This window comes from Aquarana catesbeiana, linkage group LG01 (genome assembly GCF_042186555.1).
Source record: "Aquarana catesbeiana isolate 2022-GZ linkage group LG01, ASM4218655v1, whole genome shotgun sequence".
Taxonomy (NCBI): domain Eukaryota; kingdom Metazoa; phylum Chordata; class Amphibia; order Anura; family Ranidae; genus Aquarana; species Aquarana catesbeiana.
This window is the reverse complement of record NC_133324.1, coordinates 89,755,650-89,781,223: the sequence shown is the minus strand read 5'-3', so window position 1 is coordinate 89,781,223 and position 25,574 is coordinate 89,755,650. Positions and strand designations below refer to the sequence as shown.

Sequence of the window (25,574 nt, the reverse complement as noted above, 5' to 3'; positions counted from 1 at the left end):
GTTTTTACCTTCATGCATTCTATGCATGAAGGTAAAAAAATCTTCTGTGTGCAGCATCCCCCCCCCAGCCCCCCCAGTACTTACCAGATTTTTCCTCTCGATCCAGCAATGTGCACAAGAGCTCTCAGGGACTCTCCCTCCTCATTGGCTGAGACAGCAGTGGAAGCCATTGTCAATCACAGCCAGACATCCAATGAGGAGAGAGGGGGGGTGGGGTGAAGTCGCAGCTCTGTGTCTGAGTGGACACGCAGAGCAGCAGCTCTGGAGCGTGCCTGCTTGGATGCCCCCATTGCAAGTTGCTTGTTCTGGGGGGCACTCAGCAGGAGGGAGAGGCCAGGAGCGCCAGCGGGGGGACCCAAGAAGAGGAGGATCGGGGTTGCTCTGTCTAAAACCACTGCACAGAGCAGGCACGTACGACATGGTTTTTATTTTTTTTTTAAATACATTTTGCCGTTAATATTACTTTAAGGAGCGCTGGGGAATGGATGAATATGGTGCTTCACTAGAGCAAAGGATTGTAGACAAGTCTCTATGAAAGAGCCAAGAACACAGCGGTGACTGGATTGTCAGTCTTAAGCCGGCCAGAGATGGAGCGATTTTCTTTCCTGCAACCACAGGTTGCAGGAAAGAAAAGAAAATAGCTCAGTTCCCCCATCAACACAGTCCAGTCCCTCCGGTGGAGCCATTGTGTTATCCCGGCGGAGGGAATGGGGAAATAGTCCCTGAAGGGAGAACACAGTGATTACTGCCAATGGCTATAATAGGCGCTAGCAATAACTACATGTAAAATCCAACAGGCTGGTTGTACCCAAGTTAATCGATCAATCAGCCTAACCATACATAGTTCAAATTGAGTAACAAAATTCAACCGTCTATGGCAGATTTCAGTTCATTTCACAACTTTTGCGGTTTGATCAGTGTCACTGTTAAACCCTCCTGCGTCACTTATACCTATAGGTAAGCCTAGAATAAGGATTACCTATAGGTAGTGGAAATATCTCCTAAACGTGCGCCAGTTGGGAGGTATTTAGCTTGTAGTGCGTCGATGATGTCATCAGTGCATGCGCTGTGAAGAAACGGACCTTAGAGCCGTTTCTTCACTCATATGTGCTGTGAATGACGGCTCCTGCACGCATGCGCGGGAGTGACGTCACACGGTTCTGGCCAGTCACAGAGCTGGAGTCCGCGGCCCCGGAAGGAAGAGGGCAGAAGATGGATGCAGCCACCAGCGGGGACAGTGCGGGCTTCGATTGCATGTAGGTGCCACATAATGGGCTAGTATGTGATGCATACTAGCCCATTATGCTTTTACTTTGCAGGGAACGACAGAGGAAGTAAAACCCCTCAGGGTTTATATCCTCTTTAAGAGCAAGCTCTTCTAACACAGAATTGAAGCGTATTATGCCACTTGAAGGAAAAGTTTGTGGTGTTTACAAAAAAATAAAAATCCATGCTCACCTATGCTGCAGCATCACTGTCTGTCGCAACAGCTGCTCCACGTCGGCTCTAAGCCCAAGAACTGAGCAATCCCATGATTACTGATCTCTCAGTCTACTCACAGAAGAGAGCAGTGACTGTCTGTCACCACTCTCCGCTCTGCTCCCTCCTGCACTCACTGAAGTGTCGGACAGGAGAGGGGACGGGGCAGCTGACTCTGGCTCTCTGCTGCATTAGTTTTATTTTTTCTATCTTCATTTTTCTTTATTTTCACCTGGTAGTCATACAAATAACACAATTCTTGTCCTAGAACAGCTACCCTCATTCACACTGTATCTATGGAGGGAGCCATGTTTGCCACCCAGGCTGGACTTCATACGTGTCTGTTTTTCTTTTTCAATAAGTTTTATTGAAAAAAAAGTTTTAACAATAAAGTACAAAATTGTATAAATGAATATCAAGCAATGATGTTACATTGGGAAATGACAAAACCATCATATTCCGATCGTACCAGGACTAAGCAATATTAAAGTGGCAATCCACAACCACCCGGAAGGGTAGAATGGAGATATACAGAAAGCACAAAGGGCGGTGGTTGGGGTTGTCCATTTATTATAGGTATTGTATGTGCGGTAATGTAGAACTATTATGAGAATATTGTTTTTGAAGGAACAAAAATACCATAAAAAGGATTCTGTATCACTAAACAAAATTTTCAGTGCCTAATGCCGCATACACACGATCGGGATTTTGGTCGGAAAAAGATATGAAGGCTTTTCCGACGGAATTCCGCTCCAGCTTGTCTTGCATACACACGGTCACACAAAAGTTTGCTGAATGTTCGACCATCAAGAACGCGGTGACGTACAACACTACGACGAGCCGAGAAAATGAAGTTCAATGCTTCCAAGCATGCGTCAAATTGTTTCCGAGCATGCGTAGGAATTTTGAACGAATTGCTACAGACGATCACATTTTCGGATAGGAACTTTTTGCGACCGAAAAATTGAGAACATGCTCTCAATCTTTTGCTGGGTGGAATTCGGCCAGCAAAAGTCTGATGGAGCATAGACACGGTCTCATTTTCCGACCAAAAGCTCTCATCTGTCTTTTGCTGGCTGAATTTCCAATCGTGTGTACGCGGCAAAAGAGAGGAACACCATGCTTCCATACTTAGGCTAGGCTAGAAGAGGCCCTGTAGCCTACATCAAAGCATTCAAACATGTCTGTTTTTGTTCATTGCCATCTCCAGGGAATATCTGATTGACTTTTGGGGGATCTGGAAGGAATTTACTTTTCCCCTGCTGCTCCATACCCCATGCTTTATGTTGGGTATTTTGTTTGCTTCCTCTTGTCAACTGTGGGTATAGGATTCTGTATATGAAGGTTTTCTCCTTATTTATTCTGTTTATACATTATATTACCAAAAGTATTGGGACGCCTGCCTTTACACGCACTTGGCATCCCAGTCTTGGTCCGTAGGGTTCAATATTGAGTTGGCCCACCCTTTGCAGCTATAACAGCTTCAACTCTTCTGGGAAGGCTGTCCACAAGGTTTAGGAGTGTGTCTATGGGAATGTTTGACCATTCTTCCATTTGTGAGGTCAGGCGTTGATGTTGGACGAGAAGGCTTGGCTCGCAGTCTCCTCTCTAATTCATCCCAAAGGTGTTCTATCGGGTTGAGGTCAGGACTCTGTGCAGGCCAGTCAAGTCCCTCCACCCCAAACTCGCTCATCCATGTTTTTATAGACCTTGTTTGTGCACTGGTGCGCAGTCATGTTGGAACAGGAAGGGTTCATTCCCAAACTGTTCCCACAAAGTTGGGAGCATGAAATTGTCCAAAATGTCTTGGTATGCTGACGCCTTAAGAGTTCCCTTCACTGGAACTAAGGGGCCAAGCCCAACCCCTGAAGAACAACCCCACACCGTAATCCCCCCTCCACCAAATGATTTGGACCAGTGCACAAAACAAGGTCCATAAAGGATGAGCGAGTTTGGGGTGAAGGAACTTGATTGGCCTGCACAGAATCCTGACCTCAACCCGATAGAATGCCTTTTGGATTAATTAGAGCGGAGACTGGGAGCCAGGCCTTCTCGTCCACATCAGTGTCTGACCTCACAAATGCGCTTCTGGAATAATGGTCAAACATTCCCATAGACACACTCCTAAACCTTGTGGACAGCCTTCCCAGAAGAGTTAACCGCTTGCCGACCAGCGCACGCCGATGTACGTCGGCAGAATGGCGCTGGTAGGCAAAAGGACGTACAGGTACGTCCCCTTTAAGGAGCGGTGTCGCGGGCGTGTGACCGCGGGTCCCGCAGACTCGATGTCCGCCGGGTGCCCGCGATCGTGTCACGGAGAGGAAGAACCAGGGAGATGCTTTTGTAAACAAAGCATTTCCCTGTTCTGCCTAGTGACAGGACAGAGATCACTACTCTCTCTAATCGAGAGCAGTGATCACTGTCCTGTGTGTTGAAGTCCAGCCCCCTAAAAGTTAGAAACACTCCCTAGGACACACTTAACCCCTTCACTGCCCCCTAGTGGTTAACCCTTTCACTGCCAGTGTCATTTACACAGTAATCAATGCATTTTTATAGCATCGATCGCTGTATAAATGACAATGCTCCCAAAATAGTGTTAACAATGTCCGATGTGTCCGCCATAATGTCGCAGTCCGGAAAAAAAAAAACGCAGATCGCCGCCATTACTAATTAAAAAAAAATTAAAAATAAAAATGCCATAAAACTATCCCCTATTTTGTAGACGCTACAAATTTTGCGCAAACCAATCAATATACGCTTATTGCGATTTTTTTTTTTTTTTTTTTTTTTTACCAAAAATATGTAGAAGAATACATATCGGCCTAAACTGAGGAGAAAAATAGTTTTTTTATATATTTTTTGGGGGATATTTATTATAACAAAAAGTAAAAAATATTTCGTTTTTTTTCAAAATTGTCGCTCTTTTTTTGTTTATAGCGCAAAAAATAAAAACCGCAGAGGTGATCAAATACCACCAAACGAAAGCTCTATTTGTGGGGAAAAAAGGACGTCAATTTTGTTTGGGTACAGCGTCGCACGACCGCGCAACTGTCAGTTAAAGCGACGCAGTGCCGAATCGCAAAAAGTGCTCTGGTCAGGAAGGGGGTAAAATCTTCCGGGGCTTTAGTGGTTAAAGCTGTTATAGCTGCAAAGGGTGGGCCAACTCAATATTGAACCCTACAGGCTAAAGTCCCATACACACTTTTAGATTTTCTGCAGATTTTTGTCTTCAGATTTACCAAAACCATGTAGTGTAAGGGCCTGTCCGATTGCATACACATTGAAACTCTTAAGGTTTGACCTCATATTATATGTTTTTGGTAAATCTGAAGACAAAAATCTGCAGAAAATATAATAGTGTGTATGGGGCTTAAGACTGGGATGCAATTAAAGTTCATGTAAAGGCAGGCGTCCCAAAACTCAAAAGTAAAAAAAACGAAAGTAATATATTGTGTATTTATTTTTTACTGGTTGAATTAGATGGACATGTGGTTTTTTGTCAAAAAAGAGCAGCGGAACAATGATGAGCCAGTCGCTCTGCTGTCCTGTTCACACTATAAGCTGTATACTGTATACTGTAGCTGTATGCTGATCCTCTCTGAATGATACTTTATAGGCTATTTCAGGAGGCTCATTCCAAGAAGGTACTTTTGCACATACAAGTATGCAAACTTCTATACAAAATATTTTTAATGATTTTTTAATGAATACATGACTGGATTAAATTGCGTTTTTTTTTTTTTTTTTTTTTTATTTTATTTCTGTCCAAAGTTCGACTTGAAGAGCTTATAATTCAAAGTTTCCAGAGTACTGAGAATTTGCCAATGTGGATGTCACATCTTTTAAAGAGGGAACAAGCTTATCAATAATTCAGCTAGAAAAGTTAACAGCTTTGAATAATTCAAAGTAGAAAACGCATGAGATAATCATCAGAGGATTTATTTTGCTGTTATTTTTTTAGTGCAAAATTCTGTTGTTAAAGGAGCAGAAAACCCAAAAAAGAGCTACCAGGGGGAGAAGCATTGGGAATAGCCAGTAACTATATTAAAGTGGTAGTAAAATAGTAAACTCAACAATTTTATTTTTACCCACAGGTGAGCTTATAATAAAGCTCATTGGTGTGCGCAGACTATTGCATTAGGGTGTGCACCCCAAAGCTCAAACACACACACACACACACACATATATATATATACACACAGACAGACAGACAGACACTTATAAAAAATGACCTGGAGTCCTAATTAAAAAAAAAAACATTTTAAAATGTATTACAATGTGGACAGTGTCAGGTGGGCAGTGACAGTGTCGGTGTTTTTTTTTTTTTTTTTTTTTTACAGTATTTATTATTTACAATTATTTTAGAAGCCCTACTGGGGACTTTGGTGAAATATCTGGGGTCTAAACAGACCCCTGATGTCTCACTTTTGCAACACAAAAAGGGGCTGAGGACAGAGATTCCCCAGCCCCTTTCTCTGTAGCGTCAGCTGCACTGGATAGTGCATGAATGGGAAATCCTCTGTACTGAGCGGCTTCCTGTTTAACCACTGTAAACACAGTTTACTAGGCTTCAGTTATGAATGAACACAGTGAGTGATCTGTACCAATCACTCTCAGTCAGTGCTCATTCAGAAAAGGAAGCGGGCCCAGGCGGCAGGAGGAATCTACGCCACACGGGGGGGGGGGTTATTAGGATGTGCCCACACCTGGTACACCCCCTGCGCACGCCTATGGTAAAGCTTACCTGTAAGCAGGGCTTTTTTTCTCAGAGAATAGGTGCGGGAGCTCCCCCCTTCTGAGTTACCGCTCGTTTCTGCTCCCTACCCACCAATGAGCATTGTCCTTTGGTTCCACCTCCTACCCACCTCCCAGTACCAACCCTTTTAGAGAATACAGAAGCAAGTATCATCGTGTGCTACTAAGTGATTTGCATGGAATTTGTTAATAACAAGAAAAACAGTAAAATAGCGTGCAGTAAGCAACAATAGACCCCACCCCAACAACAGCAGACCCCCCAGCAACGATAGACCTCACCCCAGCAACAGCAGACCCCCACACAACAATAGACTTCCCCCCCCAGCAACAAAATACCACCCCAGCAACAATAAACCTTCAGCAGCCGGCATCAATAGACCCTCCAAGAGCCAGCAACAATAGACCTCTCCCTCAACAGTAGATCCCTCCCAGCAACAATTGACCCCCCCAGCAACATAAAACCCCTATTGGCAACAATAAACCTACCCAGCAACAATAGACCTCCATACAAAAACAGATTCCCCAGCAGCCAGCATCAATTGACTCTCCAGCGCACCTCAGCACTCCTTGCTATTACATTAATTGCTGGAGGTGCCGGAACTGCGTTCCCCCTGAAAAAAAGCCCTGCCTGTAAGTAAAATGAATATCTCCCAAACGTGCGCAATTTAGGAGATATTCTAGCCAGCAGCAGCCTTTAAGGTCCCCGGCGCATACCTGTGCCGTTCCTTCAGAGCTCTGTGCGCGGGAGTGACGCCATTGCGCCTCAGCCATTTAAGCGCACCCCGCAAACCTGGATGGAAGACTGGGTGAAGATGGAATCCTCCACTGGAGGGAGTCCTTTTAAGCTAAGTCTTTCATAATGTGCTAGTATGCAATGCATACTAGCACATTATGCCTTTACCTTGCAGAGAGAGTTTTATTTTTTTAAATTTTTTTTACCCAGCATTTACTACCTGCAAAAAACACACATAAGGGCACAAACACCTTGTTCATTACCATAAATACATTTATTGAATCCACAAAGACAAATGGATACTCGCATGCCAGTAAGAACATCAAGCAAAACTGATCTACACCAGCTGGATGCAGTATAACTCGTAATAGGACCAAATGGTCGGAAGGCTGATGCGTTTTGGGGGACATGCACCTTTCCTCAGAGCTGACTTTCCGGTTTGTGGAGGGCGGCACCATTGAGTGGCACTGTGGATAGAAGCATGATTGAAGAATACCTGGTCTTAGCCCTGGAGTGTTTTTTGGAGAATACAGCGTTTACTACCTCTTTATTATATCCACTGAAGTTTGCAGTTAAAGTAGAACTGAACTGCCACAGTTTCTCAGGAGGAGTTGCCATATTCTCCGAGTATGGACATACATGAATTCTCTTCTCTACTTACCTGATCCTTCATTCCTGCAAGCTCCTTTGCGCTGCTAGATCAGTACCTGCAGCTTTTTCTCTCCCCTGCCCATTTAAGGTTCTCTGATGTCATCAAAACAGATACAGGGTCCATAACCCTGCATCTGGACATAAGGATGCCAAGGAACAGTCCACTGCTAGAGCATGGAGGAGGGGAGAATCAGGTAAGTAAAATGCTTTTACAGTCCCCCTAGACTAAAAGAGCAGTTAATCTTTGCAGCACAGGTGCAGCTCCACTGCAAAGGAGAATGTATAGTTTTTTTTGAGTTACATAGTTACGTAGTAGGTGAGGTCGAAAAAAGACACAAGTCCATCAAGTCCAACCTATGTGTGTGATTATATGTCAGTATTACATTGTATATCCCTGTATGTTGCGGTCGTTCAGGTGCTTATCTAATAGTTTTTTGAAACTATCGATGCTCCCCGCTGAGACCACCGCCTGTGGAAGGGAATTCCACATCCTTGCCGCTCTTACAGTAAAGAACCCTCTATGTAGTTTAAGGTTAAACCTCTTTTCTTCTAATTTTAATGAGTGGCCACGAGTCTTGTTAATCTCCCTTCCACTAAAAAGTTTTATCCCTATTGTGGGGTCACCAGTACGGTATTTGTAAATTGAAATCATATCCCCTCTCAAGCATCTCTTCTCCAGAGAGAATAAGTTCAGTGCTCACAACCTTTCCTCATAACTAAGATCCTCCAGACCCTTTATTAGCTTTGTTGCCCTTCTTTGTACTCGCTCCATGTCTAGTACATCCTTCCTGAGGACCGGTTGGGCTTTAAGATGATGTCCAGTTGCAGAAGTTGGGTGAATTGTTATCAGTGCTTGGCTCCCAGGTTTAGTTCTTACCAGGGATTCTACCCTCATCACAATTTCATAGATTTAGGACTATCATCCAAACAGTCCCGGATTACCAAATAGACAGAGTAGGCACTACCCTATGGGCCCCAATGAGATTTAAGGGCCTCGCCACAACGGGTCAAAATAGTATTGATTTGATCTTGAAAGAAAATTTACAATGAAGCTTTCTTAAATTGTCTACAAAAGATGAAAACGTGAATCAACTTAAAGAAATTAAAACTTTGCATTAAAGACTCTATAAAGAAAATATTGTATTAATGTAATGTACGCAATAACAACTTAAAGTCCATAGACATCAGGTTCACAATACAGTTTGTCTCTAAAAAACTAATCTTCTTTCAGTTGTCAGTTTGTAAAAAATGTTGATGCAACCAAAGTAGGTGTAATGTACAGTAGTGATGGTCATCTCCAGAGGTCGACATGCACACTACTTAGTTCATTGTTGTCCTACTAGAGCACACACAAGAAACCATTAGAAACCTGTGAGATGGGCCCCAAGGTTTCGACTGCTAGGGGCCTCCACAGAGTTCAATCCAGCACTGCATCCAAAATAAGATATACTATAGATTAGAAGAAATATGTGGACCTCCCTCCCAAATGTTGACTGCAGGTGTTTCCAGTGAAGGTTACTATAAATGCTACAGCATACACAGACATTTTGACAGTTGTGCACTTCTAACCTTGTGGCAACAGTTTGGGGAAGGTCATTTTCTGTTCAGGCATGACTGTGCCCCTGTGTAAGAGGTAAGTTCCATAAAGACATGGTTTAACAAGTTGTGGAGGAACTCAATTGGCCTGCACAAAGCCCTGACCTCAACCCTACTGAACGCCTTTGGGATGAATTTTAATGCAAATTGTGAGCTAGGTCTTCTCATCCATCATTCTCATCTCGCAAACACTCTTTTTGGCTGAATGGGCACAAATTCCCACAGACACACTCCAAAATATTGTGAAAAGCCTTCCCAGAAGATCAACGGCTGGTGATTCCCATATTATTAATTTTGGGGGCAGCACAGTGCCTAAGTGGTTAGTGCTTCCACTTGGCAGCACTAGGGTCATTGGTTCGAATCCCAACCATTTGCATTCTCTCTGTGTGGGTTTCCTCCGGTTACTCCAGTTTCCTTCCACACACCAAAGACATGCTGGTAGGTTAATTGGCTCCTGTCAGGGATTGATGTGACTGCATAATAAATATGTAAAGTGCTGTGTAAATTGACAGCGCTATATAAGTGTACCTGTAATAAATAAATAAGCTCATATAGGTGTGATTGATGGGTGTCCATAGACATTTGGCAAAAGTTCTTTTAAGTGATCTACCCTCTATTGAAATTGGCTATAGGGTGTGTGACTGTGGTAGGTCCATTTTGCTGTAAATGTCTTAAGACACAGGAACTGTGGTTAAACTTTGAGAAGTTTAACCACTTCAGCCCCGGAAGATTTTACCCCCTTCCTGCCAGAGCATTTTTTGCGATTTGGCACTGTGTCGCTTTAGCTGACAATCGTGCGGTCGTGTGACGTTGTGCCCAAACAAAATTGACGTCCTTTTTTCCCCACAAACAGAGCTTTCTTTTGGTGGTATTTGATCACCTCTGCGGTTTTTATTTTTTGCACTATCAACAAAAAAAGAGTGACAATTTTGAAAAAAAACGCAATATTTTTTACCTTTTGCTATATTTATTCCAAAAAAATATATAAAAAAACTAATTTCTTTCTCAGTTTAGGCCGATATGTATTCTTCTACATATTTTTGATAAAGAAAAAATTGCAAAAATCATATATTGATTGGTTTGCGCAAAAGTTATAGCGTCTACAAAATAGGGGATAGATTTATGGCATTTTTATTATTTTTTTTTTTCATTAGTAATGGCGGCGATCTGCGATTTTTTATCGCGAATGCCAAATTATGGCAGACACATTGGACACTTTTGACACTATTTTGGGCCCATTGTCATTTATACAGCGATCAGTGCCATAAAAATGCACTGATTACTGTGTAAATGACACTGGCAGGGAAGGGGTTAAACACTAGGGGGCGATCAAGGCGTTAAGTGTGTCCTAGGGAGGTGTTTTAACTGTGGGGGGGATGGGCTACCTAGGACATGACAGCGATCACTGCTCCCGATGACAGGGAGCAGTGGATCTCTGTCATGTTGCTAGGCAGGATAGGGAAATGCTTTTTTTTACAAAGGCATCTCCCCGGTTTGCTCCTCCTCACCGCAATTGCAAGCTGCCGGCGAAAATTGAGTACCCGGGACCCGCGGGCACGCTCCTGCGGCGTGCGGCACGTGCGCGCCCGATAGGCGGCAAATTCAAAGGGACGTACAGATACGCCCATTTGCCTGCTTGTGCCATTCTGCCGACGTACATTTGTGTGCGGTGGTCGGCAAGCGGTTAAATATGCTTTAATGCATAAATGAGCCATAGAGAAGTGTAAAATGATCACAGTTCCCTTTTATATCATTTTTTTACAACCATATCCTGCTCCATACTTTACCACCAAATAAATGCACATATTCGCCAGCACACCAAGGATCCTCAAATATCGTCCGAAGGTTTTTATTGCAGAGAGATCACAAGACAAGAGCAAGTGCAACGTTTCGGAGCCACGCAGGATCTCTTTGTCAGGCTTCGTCATCACATGCCTGAGGAAGGGGTCCTGCGTGGCTCCGAAATATTGCACTTGCTCTTGTCATGTGATCTTTCTGCAATAAAAACCTTTGGACGATATTTGAGGATCCTTGGTGTGCTGGCGAATATGTGCATTTATCTTTGAAGTTTCCAGTAACCAGCTGGTAGTCGCTACGGGACCCACTATCGATAAACCTCGTTTCCGGGAACGTGTGCGAGGGGAATATAGACAACACTTTACAACCAGCCGCCTCTCAGTAGAGCACAACTCTGCCCGCTGTGAGCTGCAAAGCTAAGAAGCAAAAGAATGTCTAATTTGAGATCTATGTTGTATACTTTAGACGAGGAGGGTAAGGAGGGCCAATTGGTCCTTAGTTATTGGAAAATGGACTTATCCTTAAAGCAAACCGAAATTTATGTTGATCTGCCCTTTCTCCTCAGCTTATTAGCAGGCTGATTTGTTATGCTTGGAGAAAAAAGGCCGGGACACTTCCCAAGTGCTAATTAACACATTGAGAGAAGAAAACCAGTGGAGCTTGATGTGTTTTTTTGTTAACTTGCGTTATATATGTAGGAAACATCTCCATTCATTTTAATTACAGCTGTATCTTATTGACAGTCTTTTTTTACAGTGACCGTAAAACTGCTCACTGTAATTAAGCACAGGGAAATTCAGTAACACATGTAGATAGCTAAGGTAGAGCTCACTGACTTTTACAGTCATGTAAATCAATAGCAGTTAAAACAAGTTATACAGCACGCTCTACACTGTGCCTGACCTTATGCTGGGCCAGAGCTCTCAACAGCCTTTTCCTGGTGTAAAGATTGTAATGAAGAATAATGAATTGCTAAGATCCCTATAAACTAAGGTGACTAGCTTGTGAAAGCCCACTGATACACCGCTTAGACCATGTGGAAGCCATCGGTGTAATCTGGTCTCAGAGGCTCACCCAAAATGGCGACTGGAGCCCAAGTTCGCTGGCTTTTTGCTGACTTCTGTTCAAAGTGCAAAAGCATGTACTATGCACTCCAAACTATAGATGGCGCTGCAGTGATATACTAGCGCCTGTGTGTTTATACAGTATGTGCTTTGTATACTCACAGTATATGCACAGGAAGGACATTTTTTTCTCTCTCTGCTCTCTCCTGTAATGCTGTTCTCACGCATTTGTATGCTATTCTCCCAACCTATATCCATGTCCTAGGTCAGTAACATGCTAAGTAATCGAAAAATGGTGCAGATGATGACCCCACAGATTGTACTTTTGAAAAACGTTTACATTTGGGTGTTTTTATAGCTTGCCACGATCTGTTTGAAATTAAAATCAATAAAATGTATGTTAATTTGTGTAAAATATACAAACTAATTCAGTTCTGCATTCACTAAAATGATTGCAAGGGATAAATTTGTATTTTTTTTTTAAATAACCAACACGTTATACTTTCCTGCTCTGTGAAATGGTTTTGCACAGAGCAGGCCCGATTCTCCTCTTCTCAGGTCCCCTACCAGAGCTTCTGGCTACTCCCCCCCCCCCCCCCCCCCCCCGCGAAGTGCCCCACTTGCTATGGGGGCACTTGTGCAGGCTCGCTCCTGTTCTGTGTTCATAGACACACAGAGGGGCTCGGCTCCACCCCTTTGCTCCCTTGTTACTGGCTGTGACTGACAGCAGCGAGAGCCAATGGCTCCAACGGCTTTCTCTGAGCTAATAAGGAAGGGAAAGAACAGAGAGAGCTACTGCTCTTGTGCACAGGGCTGCATCCAGATCAGGCTTAGGTAAGTATAGGGGGGGGGACAGCTGCATGAAGAAGGTTAAACAAACCTTCTACCTTTAGAACCACTTTAATAAATCATTATATGTTTTAAATGCAATGGACTGCATTTAGGACAGTAATAAATAATAATAATAAAGTTTAAAAGAAAATGCCTGGATGCCAAAAACATGGCATTTTTAGGTCTCCGTCTGCAATAGCACAATCTGTGTGTTTAGCTGTTGCCTAGAGTTCTTCGGTAATATAGTTTGATGCTAGATTCCCATGTTGAAGCCAATACTTGCAGAATGGATTGTCTCCCTCTACTGGTCACACATAGAACTGTTATAGGTTATTCAAGAAAACAGCATAGAGAGCAATTACTGTACATAGAGGGCAAAGCTTGCCTTGAGGGAAACTATGCTCTAACTTTTTGATGGTGTTTTATTGGGGACAAAGACAAAATTTTGTTCCTGCGTCCTAGTATGAGCACTGAGGACCCACACAGGAATACTGAATTTGTTCATGATAATATTACTGTAATGTCCTTAGTATATACTCCTAAGTAGCACAGTGCTAAGCCCTTGTATTGTTTGTTATACTTGTGGGTAGTGTGTTTGCTGACTCCAACTAACCTATCATTTCAGTGTTGTCTATACGCAACCATGTCTCCATCCCTTGGTAATATGGTGAATGCTATGTCATTTCCCAATCACAGTTTGCTTATAACTCGGTTTACAAGTACTTATTATGTTCTTGTCTATATGTAATTTAGTTTTGGACAGTGTTCTATGTAATCCACAAAACTTCTTATCCAAGAAAGTCAATAAAGTCTTCCCATTCTTCGGATTGGAAAAAAAAAACAGCACAAAAAATACAATACTGAGGACCAATGCTGTGCCACCATAGGACTTTTACCATGCCATATATACATCATGAATTCATTAATACAGTATATATAGTACATAAAATATATAGATTCCCATGGGACTTTGTAGGCTATCATATACCATAATCCACAGAAGTATGTGGATGATTGTATATAATTGTCTGCAAAGTCCCATAGGAATCAATATATTTGCATGCATATTAAATTGAGGGATGGTGGCAATGTAAAAACCAAACCACTTTCATTGATTTTTGGAATTATTTAAAAAAATATAGATCATACTTAATTTTTTTTATAATTGCTTACATATAATTATGCCAATGTTAAATACTAATAAATTGAATTTGAATGTATTTTGTTTTTCAGCATGATGAAAGCAGTCAGCCAGTTGAGGTAAGGATACAGCATTTTTTTGCTTTAGCTTTTAAGTACAAACATAAAGTCCAAATATATTATGTCGCAATGTTGATGATGTTGGTATTATTATTATTTTATTTAGAATGGAAATGATGCCCTACTCAGTATTAGTGAGGAAGTCCAGAACATCAAACTAGTAAGTAAAGATGTAGTCTTTTTTTTTTACTTACATCCTACTATATATACGTTGACACGCACTTCTTTTTTGAAATATCTGTATTAAAAGAAAGATACATAATGATGGTCTGAATTTTGATTTGGATGATATGGAGTAGTGTTCACTTGCAATTTATTCAACTGGATCCTCAAAGTCAAGTGCAACATGTGTTGCCTAGTGCATGGCAACGTGAACAAGCCTGAAAGGAGGAGCTAGCCATCACAAAGGCCATCGCCAAATACTTTTGGATGTAGGCTTTTGAACATCTACTTGTTTGTGATGTATGAACAGGAGGTTATAGATAATGTTGGCCTACGAGCAAAACAGTTAGGCCTGTTGGACACGGGCTTCAGCTTGTATAAGAGCAGTGCAAACAAAAAGCTTTGGTAAAGCATTTGCAGAGCTTTCAGCAAGCTTTATTGAAGCTTTTAAAGCTCCATTCAGCTCCAGTTTGTAAATGTTGAACATAGATCCTAATAGGAATGCTGATTGCCACTTTAAAGGAGAAGTACAGCCAAAGCCGCTAGCACAGCCTTTCTCAACCTTTTCAACACAGAGGAACCCTTAAAATAACTTTCTGGTCTCAGAGAACCCCTGCTAAAAATGTCTACATCTACAACTCATGATACATTAGTGTGATGGACAATGGGAAGAATGTTCCTCACTGGGAGGAATTACCTCCTTATAGATAGCTAAAAAGATCAATGGTATAGGTGGGGAACATATCTGAGAGGCAGAAATTGCTCTTTGCTCAAGGAACCTCCTAGCAACCTCTTGAGGAACCCCAGGGTTCCATGGAACCCAGGTTGAGAAACCCTGCGCTAGCAGCTTGTTTAAAGTGGCAATCAAGACTCCTATTAGGATCTGTGCTCAACATTTACAAACTGGAGCTGAATGGTACTTTAAAAGCTTGCCGAAAGCTCTCCAAATATTCAAAGCTTGCTGTTCACGCTGCTCTTATACAAGATGAAGCCTGTGTGAAACAGGACTTTATCAAACATGCCTGAAAATATGGGCTTTTCACAAATAAACTAAGCTAAATGGGGAAGTTTTACAACCATTAGTGGTATGATCGAGTGGCATTGGTGCTTTAAGGAAAAAAAAAACTTTTTTAAAGGGTTGCCGCCTCATCCCTTTAAAACCGAACACATATTAATTACACAAGTTCTGAGGCTAATTGAATGCAGATAAGGCACTAAGCGAGTTTAATTAACACCTTAATCAGCCAAAGAACCTGTGTAATTAATGTGTTTGGTTTTAAAGGGATGAGGTGGCAAGGCTAACGTTTTACCATTCAGACCATGATCCATTCTAATGTCATTTCTATGTTGGTTGATATACCTGGCCTTTCTCTCAAAGACATTTATGAAGAGCTGCAAATATTTTTTTGTTTAATGATAATCAAATCAAATATTATACTGTCTTCTCAAGTTGGTTTAAAAGGGAACCTACACTAAAGTGGACCTTGAATTAAAATTCACTTATGTGGCTGCCCCTCACCATCTGCTGTCAAAACTCTGCATCATAGAAAGAAAATACTTTAGGAAAAAAAAATGACCTTACTCTCAAGCCTCTGGTGGACTCACCTAGACAAAGTACCATCAGTGGGTCTTCTAGAGGGATCCTGGAAAAGGATTCCAAATCAAATGAGAACACACTTCTATGCAGTGCTGTAGCATCCGTTCTCAAGAATTGGGACCCAGCAGTAAGGTGAGTATGTTTTGCTTTGCATAATGCAGCATTTTCACATCAGGGGGTGGTGGCACCCACATACAGTATATGCAGGCCTTGCATAATAAGAATAAAACGGGTAAACTACCATGAAGACTGAAAAGCAGACAGCTTGTAGTGCAGCTTGTAGTTCACTCCAGAAGTTCCAAAACCTAGGGTTCTCGATTATGCAAATACACTGTATTGCTAACAGGCTGTGGACACCTGACCATCACACCTATATTTGCTTCTTGGACATCCCATTCCAAAACCACGGACATTAATATGGAGTTGCCCCTCTCCCCATCACAGCTATGACAGCCTCCACATTTCTGGGAAGGTTTTCCACAGGATTTTGAAGCATGTCTGTGTGGATTGTCCCCATTCAGCTAGAAGAAAATGTGTCAGGTACTGATGTTGGATGAGAGGACCTGACTCACAATTCACATTCCAATTCATACCAAAGGCATTCAGCAGGGTTGAGGCAACGGGTCTGTGCAGGCTATTTGATTTCTTCTACACCAAACTCTTTAAACCATTTCTTTATGTACCTGGCTTGGTGCTAAGGTATACTGTCACGGTGGAAGATTAATGGGCCTTTCCCATTTCCCAAGCTTGCCTCAAGGCTGAATGTAGACCGTTGTCACATTATTAAAGATTAATAATTGTTGCTTTACTTATTGAATAATAATATTGATAAAACCACTACTATATAATAATAATAATAATAATAATAATCAATAAAATATATGCAAATCAATATATATAATTTGAAACACATTGGCTAATATGAGATTCTACAACAGTATGCTGTAGCATTAAGAGTAGTCTTCCCTGAAAACACCAGAATTATGTAAATTGGTGGAAAGGGCATGTTTAGCAAGTATTATGGTCAGAAGTTCACAGAGGTTTGACCATATAGTGTCACTTATGAAGTCATATTTTGGCCCATGCCTTCCCACGTTCCAGACTTGTCTATTGGTCAGCAAGGTCACCTATAAAAGCTATGGACTAGTAGTGAGTAATTTCAGGATCTGAAGTCACTGTATATATCAGCAAACACCTTGAATTTTCAGAGCCCCTGGAGTGGCATTGTAAGCTCAGTACACGTGCGGACACCCCTAGACCTTTATTTTCAGTCTTACTGGTAGTTTGTTAGCTGTTAACTGCATGCAGATTGACATTATTAAGTGCAATCTGTGAAATGTAATAAACCACTCCAACCTATCCATAATTACATTTCTGATTGCTTTGAATTAATGAAAATTGGAATTGCAATCTTATTTGCATATCATTGTTGCTCTTTGCACTGTCACACTATTAAATATTCCAGAATTTGGATGAATTATAAATAATAGAGAAAATAGAACTAGTGCAAATTGTCTACGGCAACCAATTAGATTTCTCGGTTCATTTTGCAGATAGAGAAAAATGAAATCTAACTGGTTGATGAAGGTAGCAGCTGCACTTTTTCTGCAGTTGTCATAGTTGATCGATCAGATTGTTTGATGTCAGGTAAACCATATTATAGTAACCAGTATGTGAAAGGGGCCCATCATATGACTTATATGAGCTTTAGTTAGAATTACTTTGCTCATTCATACAATACAATGTTTTACACATCTGTAATACAATCCTAGAAGCTCAATAAGAATCTAGGTATGTACTATTTTGAGAGGAATTCCATTGACATGATTGAATTCAGAAACGCATTTATTTTAGGAATTTGCAAGGATACAAAGATGAAATGCTGGTTACCCATGAACATTCTAGGAAAGCAAAATTCACAAAAGGCACAGATAAACTTGTCATGCTCTATTACTGCTATAGCACCTATCCTGTCCTGCTACTGAATGTAACATCTCATTGCAAGCTTACTAAGTGTATTTGAATAGGACTGGTGGTTAGAATACATGTATGATGTCTGAACTATAGATAACAGATCCCAAACCATAATCGGAGTCATTCCTGATAAAAATCTTTGGTACTGATTCTTGTCTCTTATGTTTTTCTCTCTGTACTAACAGCCTTCCTTTTCCTCTTTTGAACCTGTGCCATTAAAGGGGATTCCTTTTTAAGGATATATATATATATATATATATATATATATATATATATATATATATATATATATATATAAATATATATATATACTGTATCTATAATGTATATACTGTATGTGTGTGTTCAGTAGTAAAAAAAATAATGTATTTCCTTTTAATTGGCCAAATATGGACTATTATATGCATATTTATTTTAATGAATTACCATTTGCAGCAAGCAGATGAGCACCATGCTGCAGCATCATTGTTCTCCACTCTTTTGTCAGTTATGCTGTATGATAGAGCAGGAGAGAGCAATTTTACACATATTGCTGAATAAGTGACAGGAGGGACAGACCTTGTCCCCCTCTCCCAGCAGAGCAGTGTGTGTATGGTTTAAAGTATTACTAAACCCAGGACCCTGCATTCACTTTATCTGGTCTCCCACAGTACACAGAACATGGAAATGCAATTATTTTAGTAACTATAAACTGCTAAATACCTTTTCTCATCAGCAGTATATAGCAGTCTTATGACCTCTATCAGTGTCTGGTTAAAGCTTGTAGGAGGAGTTTGCATTCTCGTCTGACTGTCCTATGAGGCTGCGTGACCCCTGGCCCTCTGTCTGGACATAGCTGATTGGCCCTGTGCTAAACGCATGCACTCTCCCAAGGAAAAAAACAAAAAAAACAAACTCTGGCAATACACACCAAACTTAGCATGTGCAGAGTGCCTCCAAGGCTCTGTACAGATGGATTGGGGACTGTGGAAGAAGGGTAGGATCAGAGAAGCCAGGATCAAACAGCCTTTTTACACAAAAATAGAAAGAAATCCTGCGAGCCACCACTGTCTAGATCAGGGGTCTTCAAACTATGGCACTCCAGTTGTTCAGAAACTACAATTCCCATCATGCCTAGTCATGTCTGTGAATGTCAGAGTTTTACAATGCCTCATGGGACACGTAGTTCCACAACAGCTGGAGGGTCGTAGTTGGAGGATCCCTGGTCTAGATGTTTAAAGTGGTTTAAATAACCCAGACTAATGGTATTAAGCCTGTCACATGTACCGTGAAAGATCAATAAATTATCTAAAAGCTGCTAGCGTTGAACATGTCACATATATCGTGCAAAGATAAATACATTAATTGAATACGCTGCGCTAAAAATTATATAGATTGTAGTGTATACTAAAACTATGTAAAATGAATCAAATTAATATATCACGTTACTGGAGACGCAGTTGGATGCGATTTGATTGCGATTTATATGCACATGAGCTTATGATTTGAATCACATATCCCCTGCAGTGTTGTTTATATTAAGCATGGTCATTCACGACCTATTTGGACACTATATATTGCACAGGAGCACTTTTTTTTCTATATGTTATTTGTTTATGTTTATGGTTTTAAACACAGTTATGCACGAGGCACTTTAAATTGGTTTTGTGTGTATATCATATCCATTTATTAGTTATATTAATTTGATTAATTTTACATAGTTTTAGTATACAGTACAATCTATATCATTTTTAGCGAAGGGTATTCAATTATTGTATTAGCCTTTTTATACAATGCAGAGAATTAACCCCTTAGGTTCCACACTGAGTATAACAAGCATGCTTTACTGCATATACAGACTAGGGTTGCCATCTCATCCCTTTAAACCCGAACACATATGAATTACACAGGTTCTGAGGCTAATTTAATGCAGATAAGGCAGCAAGTGAGTTTATTTACCACCTTAACAACCTCAATACAGGGCACTTTCACCCCCCTCCTGCCCAAGTAATTTTTCAGCTTTCAGCGCTGTCGCACTTTGAATGACAATTGCGCGGTCATGCAATACTGCACACTAATGAAATTTTTATCATTTTCTCCCCACAAATAGAGCTTTCTTTTGGTGGTATTTGATCACCTCTGCGGTTTTTATTTATTGCGCTATAAACAAAAGAGGGACAAGTTTGAAAAAACACAATATTTTGTACTTTTTGCTATAATATCCAATTTTTTTTTTATTCAAAAATGTTTTCCTCAGTTTAGGCCGATAAGTATTCTTCTACATATTTTTGGTAAAAAAAAATCGCAATAAGCGTATATTGATTGGTTTGGGCAAAAGTTATAGCGTCTACAAAATAGGGGATAGATTTATAGCATTTTTATTATTATTTTTTTTTTACTAGTAATGGCGGCGATTTGCGATTTTTATTGTGACTGCAATATTGCGGCGGACATATCGGACACTTTTGACACATTTTTGGGACCGTTCACATTTATACAGCGATCCGTGCTATAAAAATGCATTGATTACTGTGTAAATGTGACTGGCAGGGAAGGGGTTAACACTAGGGGGTGATGGAGGGGTTAATGTGTGTCCTAGGGAGGTGATTCTAACTGTGGGGAAGGGGACTGACTAGGGGAGGTGACCGATCGGTGGCCCTATGTACAAGGGACACACCATCGGTCTCCTATCCTCTGACAGGACATGGATCTGTGTGTTTACACACACAGATCCACGGTCCTGCTCTGTTACCCGGCAATCGTGGGTGCCCGGCGGACATCGCGGACACCAGGCACGCGCATTGGGTCCCGAGCTGCGCGGCGCGCGCGCGCCCCCTAGTGGTTCGGGAGGGCGATCACGTCATATGACGTCCGCCCAGAACAACAGCTGCCTCGTCCCGCCGTCATATGACAGTGGGCGGGCAGCTAGTGGTTAATCAGCCACAGAACCTGCGTAATTCATATGTGTTCGGGTTTAAAGGGATGAGGTGGCAACCCTAATACAGACTGATTTTACTGTTGTACGTTTAGTAACACTTTAAGGCTGCTATAAACGTATAATCTGCAGTGCTTCACTTAACACAAACAGTTACATTGTGTGATTATAGGAAGGCTAAGGTAGGGGTAATACTACAGACAGTAGCTATATAAGCAGGAAACATAAGCAGCCATCCTGCATTCCCCACAATAGGCCCCTAAGGCTGCAATGTCTGCTATTATCTGTCACTGCAACTTAGATGGTTTCCTGTTACGTAATGTTTCTGAAGGCTTTTACTCAGTTATACAATGGCAGCAAAAAAGCACATAGTTAATGTTGTGCTTTTTTGTTAGAAAGCCCAGCAAGCTATGAAACTGAAATGTTTGTTTGTAGAATAAAGATTTTATAAAATCTATTAACATGTAACCTTAAAGTGTTACTAAACCCACAACAGTAAAATCAGTCTGTATATGCAGTAAAGCATGCTGGTTATACTCACTGTGAAACCTAAGGGGTTAATCATCCTCATTCTGTAAAAAGGCTGTTTGATCCTGTCTTCTCTGGTCCTCCCCTTCTTTTACTGTCCCTAATCCAGCTGCTGATAGAACAGAGCATTGGAGGCACTCTGCACATGCTAAGTTTGGTGTGTATTGCTAGAGAGTTTTTTTTTTTTTTTTTCTTGAGGGAGGGTGCATGTGATCAGCACAGGGCCAATCAGCACTGTCCAGGCAGAAAGTCAGGGGTCATGCAGCATCATATGATAGTCAGAGGAGAATGAAAACTCCTTCTACAAGCTTTAACCAGTGCTTGGCCGGATACTGATAATCACAAGACTGCTATATACTGCTGATGAGAAAAGGTATTTAGCAGTTTATATTTACTAAAATAGGTTCTGTGCACTGTGGGAGACCAGATATAGTGAATGCAGGGTCCTGGATTTCGTAACACTTTAAAGCCCCGTTGAAGTCTTACATATTTTTTATGTACTCCTGTACCTCTGCAGCTTATAATTAGTAATTTCTTTCCTTGCCCCTAAGAAAAAGTGCTCATTAATAAAAAAAAATAAAAATAAAAAGCAAAAAAAATTTCTTAACCCAACATATTTTGCTTCATAGTGAGGCTTCATCAGGGATGCAACATGTATAATTGTGTTAAGAAAGTGCATGGCATTAATGAGCACTTTTTCTATTAGGACAATGTGGACCATGTTGCAGGAGGATTAAGGGAGATCTTTATGAACTGGTGGAGATAGTGTATAATTAAGAGAGCATTTCCACCATGCTGGAACAGGCACTGTGGTGTGTTTGGCTTTGGGAAGGCAGTCAAGCCTTTCAGTAGCCACAGTGACCCTTAGCACTAGTCCATACTTGTAGGTAGTGGGATGTGGTCAGCATACTGACTCTACCCTAAAAGCATCTCCATGCAGATAGTAGGATAGTACACATTATAGAAGGATATGCTTTGTTTATTTTTTATTTTAGAGATTTGCAACCACTTTATGCTTTTTTAACCAGGTTGGGGGGGGGGGGTATTTTAGTGCAATATGTGAATAGATTTTGGAGAAAAATAGGCCTATATATCTTGCCTGCGTGGCCTAAATCAGTACATTTATTTAAAAAAAAAAAAAAAATCATAAAATGGATATCCTCTTTAAAGGCTATCTCCTCCAGAAACCCATTTTAAAATCTAGTTTTAGATGGAGTAAGAAGGGTTGCAAGTCCTATATAATTTTTTATTTCTTTAAGGACTAGTTACAAGTAACTAACTCTTCATTCTCCATCCAAAATGATGTGGGTCGTTTGCGAGGACTACAATATAGGTGCTGTCACAGCTGACTTTTTTTTTTTAAAGGTGCGTGTTCCTGTGTTGGCATCTTGTTTATGACCTAACAAGTGAGTCACTGATATGGAACAAGAATGCAGGATGGGATTCCTGACTTTTCAGACATTACTGGCTGTATGCTTGTTTCATGACAGTGACTCGGAGTCCTTGTGCACACAGGTTTCAGTTTGTATTAGAGCAGTGGGTATAGCAAGCATTTGCAAATCTTTCAAGAAGCTTTGAGCAGGCTTGTCGAATCTTGTAAAGCAACCTTCAGTTTCAGTTTACAGGGTGTCAAACACAGATCTTAGGCTGCATTCAGCCTATTGCAGCCTACAGCTGTTTTGCCGTGATTTTAAAATGCCCAGGTGTGAATGACAAATCGCAGAACGGCCATTTGAGATGCCATTTATTTGAATGGAACCTAAAATGTCGGTGCGGTCCTGCCGCAATTATCATGCGATTCATTGCGTTACAATTGCAGCAAACCGCATCGCATGAAGCATTTTCGCCCAAAAGACGCTCCTGTTCTTTTTTTGGGCAACAAGCTTAGCGCGATGAGGTTTGCCGTGATTGCAGCGTGATTTATTGTGCAAACAGCGTGGCAGAACCACACCACAATTTTAGGTGCCATTCAAATTAATGGTATCTCGAATGTGCATTCTGCGATTTGTCATTCACACCTGGACGTTTTGAAAACGCAGGCAGAATCGTGACAAATCTGCCTGCAGTTCAAAACGCTGAAGTGTGAATGAAGCCTAAGCCCTCGTTCACACTGAGGGCGATTTCAAACCAGCATATTAGTGCGAGTTTGGGGGTGATCTGACAGACATCTGTGTGGGTTCATGCACAGATGTCTATAGAAATTGCCCCGAAGTTGCCAAAAGTAATGCAGGAACTACTTTTGGGAATCGGTGTGGCGCCGCAAAGTCGGCAATGCACCGATTCAGACTGTGCCATTGCCGGAAATAGGCTCCCATTTGGCATGCAATTTGGCATGTCAAATCGCATGCCAAGTCGGCCCAATGTGAACGTGGGCTCAGGGAGTGCTGGCTGTTGCTTTAAACAAGTTGCTGGCAGTCTTTTGTAGGCTTTAATTAAAGCGCCGGATATGGCATAGATATCCGCAGAAATGTGACACCGGAAGGGAATTCCGCTTTAAGAGTTTCAATTTGTTTTCAATCAGGCAGGCCCTTGTACTACATGGTTTTAGTAAATGTGTAAGGCCCCTTTCACACGTGCGGACCGTATGTCCGTATTTCATCCATCCGTTTTTGGATGAAATACGGACATACATGCATCCCTATGGGATAGCGGGTGTCAGCGGATGTACATCCGCTGACACCCGATGTTGTCCGCCTCCGCTCTCGTCCGATTCTGCGGACGGAAGAAAATCCTATTTTTCTATCCGTCTGCAGAGCGGATCGGAGGAACACGGACAGACGGTCCGTGTTCCTCCGATCCCCCATAGGGGAGAGCGGAGATCTGACAGGGCGGTCCCTGCACAGTGTGCGGGTCCCGCCCTGTCATCTGCCTGCTCAGCTGGGGAAAGCGGAGCGATCCCCGCTGAGCAGCGGATAAACACGGGGCGGATCAACACGGATCCGTCCCGTGTGAAAGGGGCCTAAGGGGTCTTAGTTTCAAGTAGTGTGATGCTTATTAAAGTTTCATTAAAGTGACAGCATGTGTTCCCATTAAGGTCTGTGTATACAACATCTCCAAACTGGAGCTAAAATTTGCTTTACTAATAGGCTGTTCGCTTTGCAAAGGGAACTTGCATTTTGCAGGGGAATTTGCCCTTGAGTTTAGTAAATGAGGCTATTCACTGTGCAAGGGAAGATGCATTTTGCAGGGGAATTTGCCTCTTAGCTTTGTAAGCAAGCCTATTTCCTTTGCAAGGGAAGCTGCATTTTGTACGAGAATTTGCCCTCAAGCTTAGTTAATGTGGTGAAGCTCTGTTGACTTCCGTTATCCAAATATGTACAAGCAAAAATGCTGTTTTCTTTTTTCATTGCACGTGATTGGGCACATTTTGCAAAATGAAATTTCACAACATTCACTAAGCTCTGGAGCAAGTTCCCTTGCAAAGTAAACAGCCTTTTTGCCTTTAGTAAATCAACCCCAAATCATTAAAGAGGAAGTAAAGGCCTGCAAATTAAAAACATAATGGGCTAGTATGCATTGCATACTAGCCCATTATACGACACTTACCTGCAAACGAAGCCCATGCTGTCCCCTGACCATGTCAATTTTTGCCCCTCTTCCTTCTGGGGCCATGGACTCTGGCTCTGTGACTGGCCGGAGTCGCGTGACAATGTGCGTGGGAGCCATCAGTCAGGACACACGCTGAGGGAAGAAACGGCATGGTGGTCATGACATCGGTGCACTTCAAGTGAAATATCTCCTAAAAGACGCACGGAGATATTTCCTTATTCTAGGCTTACCTATAGGTAAATATCACACAAAAGGGTTTACAACCACTTTAAAGCTGGCTGAAGGCTCTGAAAATGCGTTGAGGGCTTGCTGTACACACTTCTGCTATATAAGATGCAGATCCTGTGTAGAAGTAGTGGAACTGGGATTTGGATCCTAGGATGACACATAAGGAACCTGCACCTTTAAAAACTCATTGACAATGTCAGCACCTGTATTAAACTTAACAGGTTCACTTCAATGTTTCTTTGGCACTATTGTCCTCCTCTTTTTACTAAATTCTCATCTCTCCTTCCCTTGTCAGACCAAAAACAAAGCTTGTTAAGGCTGCAGCTATGTGTCGGTAAGTGTAATTGTGTGCAGTGCAATAGTGACATAACTGTAAATTCAAATTTATTCCCGAAGGCAATCTTCCCTGACAAGCTAGAGAACCTCAAGAGCAGGACTTACCTTAGTAACACAAGA

General features: G+C 41.6%; 1 protein-coding gene across 4 annotated transcripts in view; it reads left to right on the top strand.

The window, feature by feature from the left end:
• The window catches only part of DAB2 (DAB adaptor protein 2), a 272,840-nt gene that overhangs the window by 166,996 nt on the left and 80,270 nt on the right, over positions 1-25,574 (top strand). For all 4 annotated transcript variants that reach the window (XM_073621614.1, XM_073621624.1, XM_073621634.1 and 1 more), the window contains 2 exons: positions 14,140-14,166; positions 14,273-14,326. In XM_073621614.1, the coding sequence (XP_073477715.1) occupies positions 14,140-14,166; positions 14,273-14,326 (81 nt within the window). The remainder of the gene's footprint in view (positions 1-14,139; positions 14,167-14,272; positions 14,327-25,574) is intronic.